Source organism: Scatophagus argus, chromosome 22, assembly GCF_020382885.2.
Source record: "Scatophagus argus isolate fScaArg1 chromosome 22, fScaArg1.pri, whole genome shotgun sequence".
Taxonomy (NCBI): Eukaryota; Metazoa; Chordata; class Actinopteri; family Scatophagidae; genus Scatophagus; species Scatophagus argus.
In genome coordinates, this window is record NC_058514.1 from 12,370,176 (window position 1) to 12,388,787 (window position 18,612).

Here is an 18,612-nt window from a genome sequence, read left to right on the forward strand (position 1 = left end):
GGAAGCAGCACTGCTCACTTAAATTGGAAGCAAGTTTTTAATCATCCGCCCAGAGAATTTCTCTTCTAAAACCAGCCCACACCTCTACAACTGCAAAATAAAAGTCAACAAATATTCAAGCAAAAACAAATAAACGGTATTAGCAGACTGATTCGGATTTAGCTCAAGTAGTAAAACCACACTTAAAAACAAATACTCAATTACAAGTTTAACTCCAGAGTCCAAAAACGCACTTTTGTAAAAGCACCATAAGCACGATAAACTAAAAGTTTTCAAAGTGAAAGTACCCATTCTGTATGCATAAATTATGCATATTTTCTCAGCAGGTCTTGTATATCATATTTATTATAATATCAGATTATTATTATGGGTGCATTTCTGTGTTTTTATGTGTGATGCACCTTCCTGTTGCAGGCAGGATTGGATTTCAGTTATTTTACATAATGATGGATCTGTAACAATCAATCAAATTTTACCAGTTAATCTTTATTTTGTGGGTAAAACCCTGAAACTAACTACCGTAACACGGCTGGCAAGCAACTGCATTTGAAATACTCAAGTCACATACCTTAAAATCATACATAAGTACAGTACTTTTCTAAATGTACTTATGTACTTTCCACCGCTGACCCTAAATCATATTTGCTAGTAATAAAAAACCCAGCTTGGCTCAATGAAATAAAGTAAAATCGTTCAGGCTGCTAATGCCGTCCTTGTAGCTGAGTGCGACACAACTAATGTCAGACTGTATCTGAGTGTGTTCTGCTTTAAGTGTCGTGCTTTGACACATCCACGCTGCTGACTGCCCCCACCACCACCACCAGCCCTTCAAACACACTGACACCCACACAAGCACCCCAATAAACGAAGGGTACAAATGGAAGGGTGTGAAAAGCCACAACTGCCTTCCTCTCCTCCCTCCTCCTCCTCCTCCTCCTCCTTCACTTCAACCCACCCCCCGCAAGTCAATCAGTCTCACTTTTCTGTGACCCTGCTCCTTCTTCTTCTTCTACTCCTTCTGCTGTGGACAGCAGAGGAATGTGTCAGTTTGTCCACACCATTTCTTTCCCTTCATCTCCACACAAGCTCCCTCAAATGTCTCTTTTCTCTGTCATTTTCCTCTGGGTTTTGGATGCACTTGGCTTTCTCCGTTTCTCCCTGTGCACGCGTGTGTGTGTGTGTGTGTATATATTTCTGTTCTGTTTGTGCGAACAGATGAGGCCGTGTTAGCGAATGCAGTCTGCTTCCACTATTTTCAGCTTCGACTGGAAATTCTGATACACAGCCGAGCGCTCAGAGAACCAAAAAACAGTTATAAAAAGCATAATCGGAATATAAAATTAGAACATTAAATAATATAAATCAGAGGAAATTTGCCCAAAATGTGGTTTTAACAGCTAAAGAAAAGAAGAGACAAAAAACATCTCACAACACTTTTGATGGCTGAAATGAAATGAAAATGTGTTTTTAACTTTCAAACCTCAAAAAATTCTGTAATGATTTCTCACCTCTAAAAAAAAAAAGTCATATTTCCTTTCAAACAAAACCTTCTTCTAGGAACTGACAAACTCTTCGGCTGTTTTCAGTAAAAAGTGACTTTTCACAACTATTTCATTTGAGAAGAAGACAAGAAGGAGAAGGAAAGAGGAAGAAATGCAGAAAAGTAAAACAAGAGGAACTGTGATGACAGAATGAAGAAGAAAAAGAAGAAGAAGAAGAAGCAGCGCGGGCGAAGGAGGCGAGCGGACACTTACAGAGACGCAGGAACGGAGAGCATCGCGACCACCGGGGCTGGAGCGCACACACACACTGGCAACTCACACACACTCCGCTCCGCCGAGAGACTACCGCTCGACACAGACTCGAAACAAACACACGCACGGAATGGATGATACCCTTTCTCTCTCACATATGAACACACACACACACACACACACACACACACACACACACGGCCACAGTGATGGAGTGCATTACTGGAAAGCAAGAGTTTTAAGCGCTCTCCTCCTAAGTCATTGTAATCCCTGCATTTATCTCCATACATTCTGCTTTTCTGTGTAATCCTTTAAATTTTTAATTCCTCCTAGCTGTTGTTATCTTTTTTTCTCTCTCTCTCTCCGCAACCACTTTGCCGGATTGAACGGTTTATTAAAAACACATTTTTTGCCACATCTAAATGTGTTCTTAATTCAAGGGGCCCCTGAAATCCACCCCCCCCCCCCCACACACACACACACACACACGCAGCACCCTTCCGACCCCAGTTTATCTCGGAACAAAAGATTAGTTTCATCGGGCAAAACGGAGCGCTACTTTAATGCAATAAAAGTCAAGCAGGCGAAGGGAGAGACAGGCATGTGTGTGTTTGTGTTGGCATATACATGTGTGTGTTAGAATTAAAACGGCGGGTATTATAACACAATCTGTCTCTCGGAGCATTAGCATCAAACAGTCATTATTCCACAGGCAAAAGCCACTTGTGTTGACAGTGTCGGTGTAGGAAAAGGTTAGAGAGTTCGCACCTCTAAATGAAGCAGGCCCGCACAAACATCAGAGGAGCGCGGTGAGATTAACATTAGCATAAGGCAAGGAAAAAAATTCAACAACAACAACAACAACACACAGAGTGACAATAGGATTACTGGGGGTTTGCATGTATTGAATTAGGATTAAGTCAAAAATAAATCACAAATAAGTAAATTTTAAGAGATGAGCCCGAGCAGCAGGGCAGGGTGTAAGCAGTTCAGATTTGTGTTGGAAAAATGATTTAGTTTGGCCGTTTTTGGTTTTGTTTTGTTTTTATTGATGTTAGTCTTAAAAAATTTAAAAAATCTCTATGTATTCTTGACTTGTTGATATCACATTAACGCATTCATCTCTTACAGTAAGAGACACATAAATAGCTGTCAGGGCAAAGCAGAAGTAAATAAAGTTGTGGTGAGCAGAGATGATGAGAGGACTTTGACACACACACAAACACACACACCTCGTTTTCTCTCTTTCACACAAACACACACACGCCCCAACACTGTTTAAAGCAGTTTATCTGTGGACGTACTGAAGTGAATTAACACAACTTCAGACAGGATGTATAAGAAGTAGAAGGGAGAGTCCGTTCTGAACACACACACTTACACGCACATGTATCACACATGTAATGCCCGCTCTGCCCCAGCTTTGCTTAAGGTATCCTTCCCAAAAGGATACGAGTCAATCATCAACTCTCTTTAACATCTCTATGTCTCTCTCTCTCTCTCTCTCTCTCTCACACACACACACACACACAGACACTCTCCAGCCTCAAACTCAGCCGGAGCGCTGAGACAGTTCACATGCTTTACACAAACACACACACACATACACACACAGACTCAGTCTTGTCCTCGCACACATGCCTTTCTACTTTCTACTCTTCTCCCCCCCACACCTTCCTCTCCCTGTCTCTGTCCTGCTCTGTCCTGTCCTCTGTCTCTGTCATCTGTACGTGAATGTGTGTGTGTGTGTGTGTGTGTCAGAAAGCGTCACGTACCTGTTACACTCCTGAGGTAGCTCAGGCTCAGTGAGCATGCTGGAGTAAGGGTCCGTCTCTCTCGACAACAACAACATAAAACAGTCCCACAATGCTCAGATGAACAAGGTTAGTCTCCCCAAAACAAGACGGGATAGAAGTGATCCTTCAACCTCTCACACACACTGCTGATTCTCTCTCTCTCTCTCTCTCTCTCTCTCCGTGTTCCTCTCTGTCTCTCTACTCACACACTTTCAGCCTAACACCCTCCCTCACTCTCTGCCTGTGTCCCTCCTCTTCTCCCTCCCTCGCTGTAAGCAGTGAGATCTAGGCTCAGCTCTTAAAGGGCCAGCAGCAGCAGAGCCTCTTTCTCAGTGTCTGTTTGTGTGTGTGTGTGTGTGTGTGTGTGTGTGTGTGTGTGTGTGTGTGTGAGCAAAGGGGAGGGGCCGTTTGACCAAAGGGCTCGTCGCTCCCTGAGTGCAAATGCACAGCAGTGCTGCCCCCTCCTCAAGTCCATCTTTCCCCCTTGCTCTCTCTCTCTCTCTCTCTCTTTCTCTCTCTCTCTCTCTCTCTCTCTCTCTCTCTCTCTCTCTCTCTCTCTCTCTCTCTCACACACACACACACACACACTCAGTAATAGATCATGTAGACACACTTCAGAGTGATAAGACCACCGCAGGCCCTTGTGCACTTTATTATGCAACACAAAAGGAATTAACTAATATGAGGTGAACTACACACTAGCACGTTCCCTTCTGTCTTTTCGATTTTCTCTGTTTTCTTTTTATTTTACTTTTGGACCACACGGCTTCGTCTAAATGATAATGCGCAATGGCTGACAATCATTTTAAAAGTCTTGTTTTCCTCCACCACTTGTGCAAAAACAACATTAAATTAGGGATAAAATGTTCAAGTTCTTTTGCAGACTTTGTTAAACTGATTATTTTGACAGTCCAGCGGGTCAAAACTTGAAGATGTCTAACTAACAATCATGTAAAAGAGAGATGATTCTCCAATTTAAGATACTCAAATTAGCAGATATTAGTAATTTTGTCCTCAATAACGGATTATCTCAACTGTCAAGATTCATTTACCGACTCATTTCATTTGTTTTGACTGCTGTTATTTTTGCTAATTTATTTCCAAACCTGGAAGAAGAATTATCTGGAAACTGCCATTACTGTTACTAAAGTTAAGTTTATTTGAACTGTATTTTATCAGAGCTTGTTGTCTTTATGAGAAAGACATAAGACATACACCTTATGATGTAACTCCAGGAGGTGACGATAAATATGGCTGTTTGTACTTCAGTTACTCCGTGTACTCACATGAAGCCTTACATTACAATACTGTTAGACATTTAAAGTTATCTGGTATGATTGTTGTGTTTCACAGTGCTTCAGCTTGTGACGAATTCTGTAATTCCATTATAAATAAAGCAGGTGATTACAGCGGTTATTGGATTATTGAATCACTGTTGTGTAGTAAAGCAGTGTTCCACAGCCTGACATAACGCTGTATAGAGCGCCTTTGTATAGCAACGCAAACTCGTGTTCAAAGTGATAATTTACGTTTTAGCACTCACCGTTTGAAACGAGAACGAAAAGAGAAACTAAAAGTAACACTTTTTTGTAAAGACGTATCTGGAATGCCTCCAACTCACCCGTGCTTAATTGCTTGACTCGTGTTGTTCCGTCCTCTTTTACTGTCCCTTTGGTTCCACCATGTCAATGAAGTGAAGCCGTTTTGTGCTCCACTTTGACACACATCACGCCCTTCACATGATTGGCTTCGCTGATGGAAACACAAGAGTGGATGTGAAGCAAACCTTGAAACAAGATTGATATGAGGTGCTTCCACACTCTCCAACAAGGTGAATTTGCATTTCTGATGCATTCAGATTATACTGATAATGCAGTTCTACATGCTGCTTTTATTATTTTCTCACTCCTACAGTGAGCATATAGCAGTCTAATTAAACTGAATTCATGTGTTCAAGAAAAAATAGAAACTTCACTGACACTATCCTTGTCACGCTTGACATAAATGTTACTTTATAAGTCCAACAAGTGGACACTCTCTGTCTGTCTGCACCATTTTCACAGTTTCTTCCCCTTCTCACCAGTCCACCAGTCCTACGTTTAAATACAGTTATAAGAAAATATGTAGCCGTTATTTGAAATATAATGAGTTTTTATGCCTTTATGTATTAATGGAGAACAATAGCAAGGATGAAGGTTGCAGGCGAGAATATAAAAGCTCTAATAGACTTCAGTTTTCTTTCATTTTTCCTTTGTTTTGATGCACTGAGAAGCAGACATTTGATTCTGCGACATGGAACAGTTTTGTTACAAGAAGACAGCTGAACACTTTCAACAGAACATATGCTGAGGCTCACATGCATGAATGATCACATGCGCGCACGCACGCACACACACACAGACGCTCCAAAAAAATACACATAGACAAACTGAAACATTCACCAATCACCCACACCCATTGTGTCCTCAGGTGTACATACTGTGTGTGTGTGTGTGTGTGTGTGAGCAGTGCATGCTGCTTTCAGCCCTTAGTGCTGTCAGTCACTATTAGGAGTGTGTGGTCTACATGTCACACATAAGGCCAATCCAGCTATTGTTTGGAGAGGGCAGAGAAAAGCAGAGCCGACAGACTGCCACTTCTGTGATACTTTAACACACACACTCAGACAGTGACACACACACACATACACACACAGAAGAAGGGGGAGAAAAAGCGAGCTTTGTCACTGTACCTACTGTAGACAAGCATCTACTGTACAGTCACACACACACACCCACTCAGCCTGCACACGGTATACAGTCTTTAAAGTGAGATCACGTTGACACAGAGACATAATTACAATATCAAGAACTTTTAATAAGCTGACAAAACCAGGACTTCATTCTTGACTGTGGAAATATTATATTACAAAAGAATCACAGCACAGTGTCTAGATTGTTTCATCAGTTCTCAGATGTTAGTGCTTTCTGCAGTGGCAAGGGGTCTAAATCAAAGATAGTCAGGCTGTTGCAGGAGGTTGTTATTTATTTGAACCGGCCACTGCAAAACTTCAGTTATACAAATCCCACTGATCGACAAGTGTAACAGAATTTTATTTTTAATTCCAATGGAGTTTCCAAAGTACAAAGATACCAAACATGTCTAATTTTAGGGAAATGTGTAAGACAAGATGCACGATGGTCTTTGGTTTAAATATTTTGTGCAGTGTGCATCAGCGCTGCTCAAAGTGGGCATGCGGACCTGGTTCGCTTTGGCCCGCCAGATATTTCTAGTCAGACAAAAATTAAAAATCAGTTAAAATAAATAAATAAATCACTGTTTATGCTGTTTGATTTCTTGAATGGTGGACAGAATGACATGTGACATAGGATGTTGGTGAATAAGGGAATATGGGATTTTGCATTTTATCAATGCACTAAACTTCAATACTTTGACACTGTGTTTTCCCATCCTGGAGTTACTAGGCAAATAAAAGGAGAAAAGTGGATGTTTAAATGGTTTAAGAAAGATGGGACTCTCACCCCAGCACTTAAGACAGACAATAAATATCATCCCACCTACATAAACGAAACCATCAATCAGTTATCAGATGTAGCATTTTGAGGCAATGGCAGTTCTTTCTCTATATATATTAAACCTGTGACAGCAACTGATAACCTTACAGACTTGATCTTAGTCCTTGATTGGTGTTTAAGTAGTATTCCAGTAGGATGTATTGCACTTTTATAAGTTTTTTTTTTTTAAATGACACCTTTTTTTCACAAAAAAATAACAGACAGCAGAAACGAGGCTGAAAGCATCATGGAAAGTAGACTGTTGTGACCCATTGATTGTATATGATGCCAGCTCCCCAAAAGTGAAGCCAAAACAATCGCCCCCTGGTGGCTGGCTGCAGAATGGGTAATAAATCCCTTTAGGAAAACATCCCCCTACCCAATACACACAGAAAAATCACACACAATCACTGAGCAAACATGGTTACATTAGTATAACCTTCTCATGGCTAGAATTTCTATGACTTAAATGTGCAAGTATATGTATACACATACACACAAACAAAGCACACATCCATGTGAGCCCCCCCCCCCCCCCCCCCCCCCCCCCGTCTCTATAAGAGAGCAATATGATCATGTCAGTGTCAAGAACAATCAGTAGCATTAGTTTTCTATTTACCTAATCTAATTCATGGTCAAATGGAGAGAATACACTAAGAGGGCTAAATCTAATCGCATTCCCCAACTAAATTGAGCTTCGATTGGAAACGTCATCTCTCCTTGACCCTGTAAACAGCTGCAAAACCAATGATAACTTCATTTGTGCATTACAGAAACTTAATTTCTCCATTATGCGGATGACTCGACAGCATTCGGTCAACATAACGGAGCAGCGCTGACCTGGGCACACCCCTTGCTACATATAGCTGAGAGAATGCGGATGAGCATTGTGTTTGTCATATTCTGAACAGATGTCATTACCATTCATACAATGGCCAACAGTGGCTTTCAGGAGGTACATTGCCATGGACGATTACTTCTGACTTGACAACGGATTATGTAGTAGATACAGGTAATACAGAGAATAATGCATGTCCACAACAATGAATGCATGAAGCATTCTGCACAGAAAAGTTTCTCATGAGCTTATAATTTATCAGCCTGAGGTCAAGGTTTCTCAGGAAGCAACGCTGCAAAGAAAGGATGTTTAAAGGCATAGAGAGACAAACTGATGAAGGGGGAAAAACAAGCTGGGAGAAGAGTTTTCCTGGATCAACCATCCTCTCAGGCACGAGCCATCATCTGCAGATAAAACATCCTTAATACTGTGAATGAACAAGGCCACCACAGCCTGTTGTGCTCGCTGAGAGAATAGTGACAAGAAAATGAAAAGGGAATGTATCACCTGGGCTAAGACAAAAAGGGCGTGTTAAGTGATTCATAGGTTTGTAATCTATTGAGTTTTTCAATCTGAGTTATGTTTTTAGAAAGACAAACAGAGGAGGATCTGCAACACACATACATGCAATCAAATGGACTATCGCAGAGAGGCCAGGAAGAAACTACCCAGAGGGAACAGCAAAAATTCACCGTGCTGCAAGAACACACACACATGTACATGTTCAAAAAAATACACTCATTCACAGAGGGACAAAACACATGGATAGGCAAGCATGTCCACACAATGCACACACAGAAAAAGTCCATTACAATGAACCCGTTGATGGGAGGCCCCTGTGTCGGGACCCTAACAGCTGTAGTGCATTAGGGGCAGGGGCAAGGAGAGACCGGCAGTAAACAATCCCCCTGAAGATACACAGACACACACATACAGTGACACACATTTTCATAAACATTCATGCACCATATTATGCAAATGTGAGGACACACACATTGGGCACAATGTGGCAAATCAGTAGTTATGGACCTGAGAGGGTTTTCTGTGGAAGAGCGAGATCACATCTAGAAAATAACAGAGTTTGCATTTAAATCGGAGGGAAATGAGCGCACTAGGGTTTGTTGAATATTGCTGTGCCGTGATGCTGTGATTCTGGGACAGAACAGCCCGAAATTTGGCAATGTTTTTTTTAGAATTTCAATTGTAGCCATTCACAACAAGGTGATAACAATCATTATTTGCATTATGAGTGACTGACTGATATCGATGATTGATTATTCAGCCCAGCATACTCAGAAATAAGCTCCATTGTATGAATCTGCAGAAGCAAACAACGTCCAGTGCCAGTGCTTTGTGCCAACACAGGAAGCCGTGAGCCCTTTACGTCGCAAAGGGAGGGGAAGTAATGCAGTGAGGGATGGAGTGATGGATGGGTGTGAATGAGAGTTTGTGTCTGGCCATAGATCCTTTAAGATGCCTGCGGCAACAAGATTCCTTGGGCAGAGTCTCGCAACAATATCCACAGTCCAGAAATAAACTTGCTAAGGTAGACAATTCATTCTTAACCCTTGTAAACCTGTTTTGTGTTGAAGCCAAACTTACACTTTTTAGTGTCCACAAGGGTACAAGGGCACTGAAAAGTTGGATGTGAAGTCCAATTTATTATGAATGCATCGGCATGTTCACATGGCCACTACACTACAAGAAACACAAGAATACATCTGCACAAGGGAACTCCATAAAGAGGTACAAATAACTGAGTGGGAGTAAAATCCAGGCTTTTGACCCCTCACAAGGTCTTCTTCAGCAGATGTAGTTTGTTTAGTTGTCCTCTGGGATATTTTGTAAATGTTGGCTCAACTGTTGAGGGTGTCCATGTAATCAAGAGTAACACATAGAGATGTTTTCTGTTCTGTTTTTGATTTGTTTTAGGGAAAAATCAGTGTAAAAGACGTATTGTTGAGCATCTACCCTGACCTTCTCTCAACATGGGCTTTGTTGCTTACCCGAGTCCCTCCTTTGCTCACATCATAATTACTGCTGCCATAGGGCTTTGCCACTTGAACATGAACATGTGTCGTTTTATGGGCACTGAAATGACTAATTCTGTTGTTTTTCTTGTCTGCTTACTCTCAACACCAACAGTTCTGTCAAATTGCATTGCCAAGTTCTAGAAAAAATTGTCAACAGTCGCCATAATGTAACATGGCCTATTTAAGCAGACATGCACTTTCTTGCTCTCTTGCTCTGCCAGCATTGCTCCTTTGTAAGCACAGCTGGTGCTTGTATAGCATGTGAGCAAGCCCGATCAAGCAGCTCAGGATCGACTCATGATGGAGAGCTGGAGTTTGTCTCATTGCTGCTGCTCTGACAAATTGTGCTGCTGCCCCACGGGTAAGCTACTGGTAGAATAACAGTGGACTGTGTAAAGCTAACATCATTTACCTGACAGTTAAAACTCTGGCATGACAGCATCGTAGTTGAGTCAGCCTTAATAAGTGAACAACGCTGTCCGAAGAGACGCCAACCGACAAGTCCAATGCACAATACCAAAATGCACTCAAAACGTGCAGGAAAAAACAGATTCCAAAAATAGTTGTGTTGTCTTGCTGTTACCATGCAGATGTATGTTTTCGACATTGTTGTATCAGATATCATATTATAGGACAGTCTCTCACAAATGGCAGATATGATCAACAATTTGGATGAAGGCCTGCGGTGTGAGTGCTCCTTTTTCTCTTCGCCTGTCTCACTCGTGGCTCGTCTCAGTCTCAGGGTGAGCTCACATATCAATACCTCTGGCATCTTTTCTTCTCTCTCTCCTCTTTCCTGGGAGAGGAGAGGCCAGTGTGGAGAGGCACAAGCCCCTGTGAAGTGGCTTTATCGTGGGGAGACACGTGCAGGCAGGGGACCCCGTCTGAAGGCTGAGTGGCAGGCGGCAGAAGCCATTAAGATAGAGCCGCTATCTCTTGCTGCCAGGGCCCTCTTAATACGGACGGGAGCTCGGGCCACTCATCCACACAGCATCTCTCTCTCTCTCTCACACACACACACACACACATTCACATTCTATCCTGCGGTACTTGAACTGACATGCAGTGACATGGATGTAGACACGCGCATGTTCATTTACACTTACAAGCAACTCTTTTCTCTCAGCCTCTGTGTGTCTATCGAGAGTCTGTTCCAGCCATCAATCCCCGCCTGGGCAGGAAGACTGCACAGATAAATGGACAGGTAGACATGTAGAGACCAAGAGAGACAAATAAATTGCTCTCTCTGCCACTTTTGCCACCTGAGTATGGCTGTGTCAGAATCACTTCAGGCATGAAGAAACTGACCCTACATGCACTCTTAGTGATTTCAGATGTTACGTCAGGTTCCTTTTCCTCGGTTTTGTTTAGATGCAAGATTTCTCACTTCTACCTCTCATAAAATTGATGTAAGCTTAATCTACAATGCACGTTTTGCCTTTACACGTAAATCCTTAGACTACAAAGGTGTAAAGCATTCTTTCACATAATAATTAGTTAGTCTATATGACAGTGTCCATGTGTGGTAGTAGTGTCAATACTCTGGAGCTTAGGAAAGCCCATTCAAAAGAAATATTAATTTTGTCCTGGTTCATTCAAGCTGTGTGTATAAGAACATATACTGTTACGACAAAATTATTGGGACACCTGGCCAACATTGTATTCTAAATACACAGACAGCTTTGCAGCTATAACAGCTTCCACTCCTCTGGCAAGGCTTTACACAAGATTTTTAAGTGTTTCTGTGGGAATTTTGCCCATTCATGGAATAGAACATTTGTGAGGTCAGACACTGATGTTGGATGAAACTTTTTAAGCAACGTGTAATATTAAGATATCTGCAACACTTATTTACTTTTGTGCAGAGAGTTAGATGATGTTCAGGAACCAGCTGAGACTCCACTGCAACAAGGACACTGTAAAACATCACTTTTACGTTTCTTGTTGTCTGTGATTTAAAGAAACTAATTGTCTCCAAAGTTAGCACGTTACATACATGCTAACTTTGGAGAGAATTAGGCTACCTGTTTTCCTCCTGTTTCCTGTTTAGTGTGCTAAGCTAAGCTATTTGTCTCCCCACTCCACAGTTAGCACACAAATGCCTGAGTAATATCAATCTCAAACAAAATTCCACTGACCTCCATTATATTGCAATGAAGGCAGAAATCCCAAAGATATTTCAAAACCTGGACAAATCAAGTGGAGGCTATTTGCATGGCTAACTATCACTACAGAGAAAAGCATGATTTTAAAATTTGAGTGAACTGACCCTTTAATTACATTTTGCTGAATTGTAACTCTTGACTTATGCATCTCTAAATTAACTTGTGAATGACAGGATACTGCACGAGTGAGCAAATTACCAATGGACCATATTTCTTTCTCCTGTCTTTCCTGTTTTTTCTGAGTGACAAGATCTCAGTCCTCCTCTTCAGTTGTTGGACTCAGAGACAGTCCCGATCACATTTCTTTCCTGCTACTGCTCAATTTATTTGGACATGGACTGCAGTGTGTGTGAAACTGTCAGAGACCTTTCCCTGCCGTGCTTCCACAGTAAGTGCGCTGCTCTAAACGCTGTGGCAAAGGTTCAACTGTAAACAAAGCTATTTTCTTCCCAGACAATGGCTGCAATGGAACATTAATTAACGATCTGTGCTCTTTGTGCGAATCTTAACTCAATCCTAATTAGCTGGATTTTTTTTTCCTCTCCTCTTCTTGAAAACATCAAGTCAGTTAATTATGGCTGAGGGAAAATAGACTGTTTCTGGTGTCACTTATTTATTCGTAATCTTTGGTGCCGCGAGAGAGCGAGCGGCTGGAGAGGACAATGCAAGAAGTGAATGAAAGGGAGTCTGTGTCACAGCAGGGTTAATGAAAGACTAGCCTGGGAAGATAAATAAAAAGTGAATGATTTACAAAAAAAAAAAAAAAAGGCCGGTCCAGACATCTTGGAAACGAACACACACATGCAAACACGGACAATCACACAAAAAAGTGTTTCTACGTGGGCGCACAAACACATACTGCAATTGTCCTGCTACCTGACTGCAGCACAGACCATAGAGACTTTTCCTTGAACTCCTCCTCTCTCCTCAATTAACAGCAAACTAAAGGCTTTGACTGACTAAAATCAATCTCCAGAGAGAAAAGAAGGAGGATGAATCAGATTTCCGGGGAGGGGGTGGGTGGGTGGGTGGGGGTGAGGGTCTGTTGCTTCCAAGCAGTGACTGAGCATCAAGGCTTTTAGTGCTTGGATGAAAAGACATGGACATGGACTTCATCCACTAAACACCCACCTGTGCATGCATGTGAGACGGTCAGACACAAGACAGCAAAGAAGACTGTCTGTGTGTTTAGATGAGATGGAGTTTAATAATTCCTTTTAAACAGTAAACGGTAAAGCCAGATTTATGTGTATGTGCTTTGAAGGTGAAAAGGTCTTGGTGCAAAGCAGTGTAGTTACAATCTTTTGGCTTTGGCCTTCATGCACTTATATAGAGGTTTTCAACCTGAAAACAAATTGCTTTACAAAGCCTCATATTCACCCACGCATAGACACTCACACAGTAAAGAATGTAGAAACTTGGACTGATAAAAGACTTTGCCATTAACCTCATCGATTAGATAGATTTACAGAGACAGAGGCTTAAATATAGCAGAAAGCTGGAGGTTCCCCCAGGGAGTCATAGACGTGGTGGTGGGTCAGGTTGGGTGGGGTGTGCAGAAAACCACAGACTGTAGAGGCCAAGTGACATGGTTTAAATATTTAAACTTCAGTTAAGATGATTATTGGATGACCAGAAAGCCTGTGAACTAATCCCACTGACACTGAGAGGTGGAGCCTGATGACAGACAAGAAAAGTGGCTTCCCGCCTCAACTTCCTGCTTTCACTGCATTGAATTGGAATAAAGCTAATAGCTGCATCAACAAAATCCCTTCGTCGTCACATCGTATTCCTATCTCTCAAGTACAACAATGTCACTTATAGTCCAAAAGTCCTAATATGTGAACTGTTAGTCCCTCTAATCGGATGTTACATTTTTATTCAAGAAAGAACAAAGCAGAGCGTCACAGTTTTTAGCTTTCAGGGCGACTGACCAAGCTGCAGTCATTGATGAGTTTGGAGCGAGAATGTGTTGAATAAACCACATTTGTCCTGATATATACTCAACTACGTATCAACTGTTGTCTATTTCGAAGGTCAAGAATGAAACTTTGATCCTCAACTGTTGAGCAGTCAGCCTGTTTAAAAACATCTTTGAAGTGCTTCTTCTTCTTCTTCTTCTTCTTCTTCTTCTGCTTCTTCCATCCACATAACTCACTCCCCACCCACCCACCCTCCCCTCCATCTCAAAGCTGTCAGGATGTTGCCTCCTTCGGTCTGAGGCTGAATGGGGGGATTTGGCACCGTTCCCCTCTCCTCCTTACTCGCTGTAGCCGTTTTTTTGTTTTTTTTTTTTCTTTTAAACAGCACACATGTTTATGCACCAAATCTCTGCACTTTGTGTTTCTCCACGTCAAGGCACAAGCTCAACCCTGGATTGATGCGCACTGGCAGCCCCCTGTGTACTTGCTCTGAGGGAGAAGGGGGACGATAGAGAGAACAGAAGAAAAGAGAGAGAGAGAGCAGGAGGAGTGAAGAGGAAATGATTTTCTGATTTTCTACACAGGCTTTGTGGTCCTGGAAGGCTGTTTATATGTGTGTTTTTTAAGTCCATTGGTGAGAACAAGAGGAGCGGAGATTGTGCTATCCACTGCCTGAGGGCTATGCTGAGCCTATGTATTTAAGCCCCCTCTGTTCCATGCTTAACAATAACGCCTACTAGTTTTAATTTAATTCTGTCATTTTTTTTTAACTAAATAATCCACTTCCTTTTTCTATGTCACAGCTAGCGAAGTAAATCTAATCTTATCTCGTAGCAGACTGGGTGTGAGGTTTGACGCTTTAGTTTAGTTTTTCTTTCCTGTTTTTTTTCGTCTTTTTCATCTTCAAGGCCATGTGTGATAAAGAACAATAGAGACAGAATAGTGTGTGTGTGTGTGTGTGTGTGTGGCTTACAGAAGGACAGGTAGGAAACAGTTAAAAGTCTGTTTTCTGTCTTTCACAGTATTGTTTAGCAACTGTGCATGTTCGTGATATGTTCGATGGTGGGAAGTGAATTGATATTGCAGCATAAAAAAACAACCATGATGCCAAATTAAGGCAGTGACACAGTGACTGAAGAGTATGAAAGATGAATATAACTAGTTAAGGGTTTACAGAGAAAAGAAAGGAAAAGAAAGCACAAGAAACAGTGCCACTTGAGGTTTAAGGCTACTAGCCAGCTGGCCCGTGGCCACTCCACATGCGGTGAGCTTCCTAAACATCTTACAACCCAGCAGCCTCCGTTAAGCAGCGTGCGGCCTACACCCACACACTGTCATTACCAGACCACAACTCACCACCTTTTCATAGAAGTCATTTACATCAGATTTCAGTATTGGTTCAATGTGCAGCCAGCACAGATGTCTGTGTTTGTGTGCTCTCAGTCTGACCTAAAACCATGAAACATTACCACAGACATGTGGCACATTGAGTAACTGCTGTTAATTAGGTCCTTTTCATCTAAGTTTCCTCTTTGGCATAAGTTGATTTTCTAACCAGTTGTATTTTAAAATTTGAGATTGTGCAGGATAGAGTCTCTTCACACCTTCATATGTGTAACTTTCACACCTGTAGTTTGGTTCATTTGATCTGGATCAGGGATAAAAATGTCACACTGGTGAATTTTAGTCCTGGTTTGGTTCATGTTCACACTAGCGAGGTCCCCATCCAAATGTGGTGCAACTTTTAAATGGATTTTCAGAAAATCTGCTAAAGAAAACATCAATTTGTATTTTTTCCTCCACTACTGTTAAGTGAATCTTAGAAGGCAGGAAACTCGATGGGAAATCATTTCTGTTTGTTTCATATATTAATCTGAAGAATGTTACGGTCCTCATTGCCCAGAACCTGCGTTTTGCCTGCTGCTATTTCTAGTCTTTTCGGGAGAGTGGAAGCTTCAGGTGATACTTGAGGCCCGTGCTTGATCTTGATCTGACTTATTTGGTAGCTCTGCTTCTATTGCATTTGGCTTTTATTGATACACAGACCTTTCCACCTCAGTCAAGTGTAAAAACATTTTGTGACCTACGAGTTTGTTTGTTTTTTTCAATTCTCTGTTTCCATTCAAGGACGCAAATTGAAAATGTGCATAAAAACAGGCAGATGGAAACACACTTACTGGCACTTTATGAATGAACGCACAGCTGTAAACATACGGTCTTATGGACTAAAAGGTTAACCCACCGATTAGACAGTTTTGGTGACTTTCATTCTGCATCACCACAATCTGGTGATTGACAGCAGTCATGCTCAGTTGTGCCACGTGTATTTTTTTCTGGTCTCACAAGGAGCTGACCAAGAAATACTTTTATTTGTCAGTATTCTTTGTCAAATCTATAACCAGGTATAAGCAAAAAAGGAAGGATATTAACTGCGTGGGCTACGGCCAAAATTCTTAGAGTGGGTCAGAAGCAGAGGAACACTTCCCTGTTAATCGCAATTTCACTTTGATTAATCTGATTGAAACTTTCATATTACATATCTTTCATAAGGTCACTTCCTTCACAGTCCACAGCCAGAAAATAGATTTAGTAGCTGTTCAGCTTCAGGCTAAAATCACATATCTGTGATTGTACAATCCGTTGGCCCGCCTCACTTTCTCACCACAAACAAACCGTGCCAGAGTTGGCTTGGGAGCAGACTGAGACCCTCCTTTTCAGATGGTCTCGATCCGGTTGTTTAGTCTGAGTGTAAATTGACAAAAAGAACCAAATTAAAAGAGCAAACACAATTCAACTTGTGTATGGTGTGAAAGAATCTTAAAAAAGGACACAATATAGACACCAACAACATAATGTTTATTTGAATCCTGTAAGTGTTTATGTACCGGGTAAACTCAAGTGTAGATATCTGTCCTTAGTTTCTATTCTTAGCCCTTGCATCCATGACCCGTCTTTGCCCACAGGAATACCATCAGGGCACTGTGGCTTTGACCCTTGACCCTTACTATTGGCTTCTTATAATGTTGCTACTTGTGGAGTTGTTGACACTTATCCCGCTGCTGCTCTCTTTGACTCCCTCTGGACTATAGCCTCAAGCCTAAATAAGAAAAATAAAACACTGGGCTAGCACAGTATGCATTAGATTGAATAACAGAATGATCTTGCAAGCTCTGCATTAGAGGACATTGACCGTGCTTTCATTGCAGTATTCTGCCTGCGGGGACAGCTTATGTTGTCAGGCAGTCACATGTCAATTCTTCATTTTTATCTCAACATACAGTACAGTGTGCTGATTTTGTGTCTGTTGTGGCAACCCCCGTTACCACCACTCCAACTCCCCTCAAAGTCTCCCTTTTCTCACTGTGGGAACACACTGGCACACAGATGGTTAAGCCCACCCTTGTGATGAGTGGGAAGGGTGGGAGGTGAGTAGGGGGGGTTGCTGCAGATGGCACAGAGGGCATCGCCAATCAGCCTACATGAACAAACACACACATGCACACACGTATAGACAGAGAAATAAAGGGGGAAAAGAGAATGAGGCATACGCACAGGGGAAAGAGATAGCAGGAGGTGGATGTATGTATGGATGGAAGGTGTAGGTGGGTGTGTGAGTCCTGTACCCTCGGGCGCCTTGTGTGCTGTGTACGTGCAATGGCTTGGCGTTGATCTAGCGTGGCACACACAAAGCCCTGGCACCTCTGCCCACGCCATGCCACACTGAGAGGCACGGCGAGGCCTGCCAGAGGGGCCTGGCAACACAGTGTGTGACTCTCTGACTTCGTTTACATCTTAGAACATGTCTTTGAGGTGCGCAGATACACATAAAAAGCTGTGCACTTCTGTGCATAAAGTCACGCGTGTGTTTATGCGCATGGTGATCGCTATCCTTTCTCTACAAAGTACAATATTTACAAAGTAGGCTCCTTTTGAAGGTGTGTATTTAAGTATGCCTATACTGTGACCCAGGCAAACACCACACACTCCCACACACACCAGCACACACACCGGTACCCCCTCTCATTAGGAAGACCCTACCCTATGTCTCTAATGGCTAAGCCTTTGATATGCAATGACGACTAATTCCCTCCTGTGTTCCTCTCTCTGCAGACAGCACAGTCATTAGACCGCGGACAGGGACACACACACATACACACAGAGTTGTGTTTTAGTAGGAATCTAATCACTTAACCCGTCCAGAGGTTCTGATTCTCATCTGTCTTCACCTTACGTTACGAATTGTCTACCGGGGGACTCGATCCTCTCACTTGTGATGTAAATAGAACGATATTTACATAAAAACATTTGAATTTATCATTAAAAATCGCTCTTCTTGATGTGAAATGCTCTTTAAGGCAATAAGGTGAAGCCTAATTTGCTGGTTGTACGGTTGTATGCATAAGTTATTCTGGCATCAATCTCACACTGTAATGAGGCAGAGAAAAATCCAAACATTCAAATTCACCTACTTTTTAAAAGTGAGGACAAGCAGTATGCATTCGCTACTGCAAAGCAAGCAACAACTTTTGTTGGTACAAAAAGTTTGGGCC

The 18,612-nt window shown here is 42.0% G+C and overlaps 1 protein-coding gene and 1 long non-coding RNA gene across 16 annotated transcripts in view; one reads left to right on the forward strand and one right to left on the reverse strand.

The window, feature by feature from the left end:
• The window catches only part of LOC124053467, a 254,075-nt gene that overhangs the window by 117,163 nt on the left and 118,300 nt on the right, over window positions 1-18,612 (forward strand). The window lies entirely within an intron of this gene.
• Window positions 1-18,612, reverse strand: part of sox5 (SRY-box transcription factor 5) — a 216,014-nt gene that overhangs the window by 81,890 nt on the left and 115,512 nt on the right. For 6 of the 15 annotated variants that reach the window (XM_046378643.1, XM_046378633.1, XM_046378642.1 and 3 more), the window contains exon 1: window positions 3,530-3,768. The exons of 4 other annotated variants lie outside the window; for them this stretch is intronic. In XM_046378643.1, the coding sequence (XP_046234599.1) occupies window positions 3,530-3,606 (77 nt within the window). In that variant the 5' untranslated portion in view covers window positions 3,607-3,768. Of the gene's footprint in view, window positions 1-3,529; window positions 3,771-5,171; window positions 5,303-18,612 lie in introns of those variants that run through there. 5 more of the 15 variants (XM_046378637.1, XM_046378635.1, XM_046378639.1 and 2 more) reach the window with 3 other exon arrangements.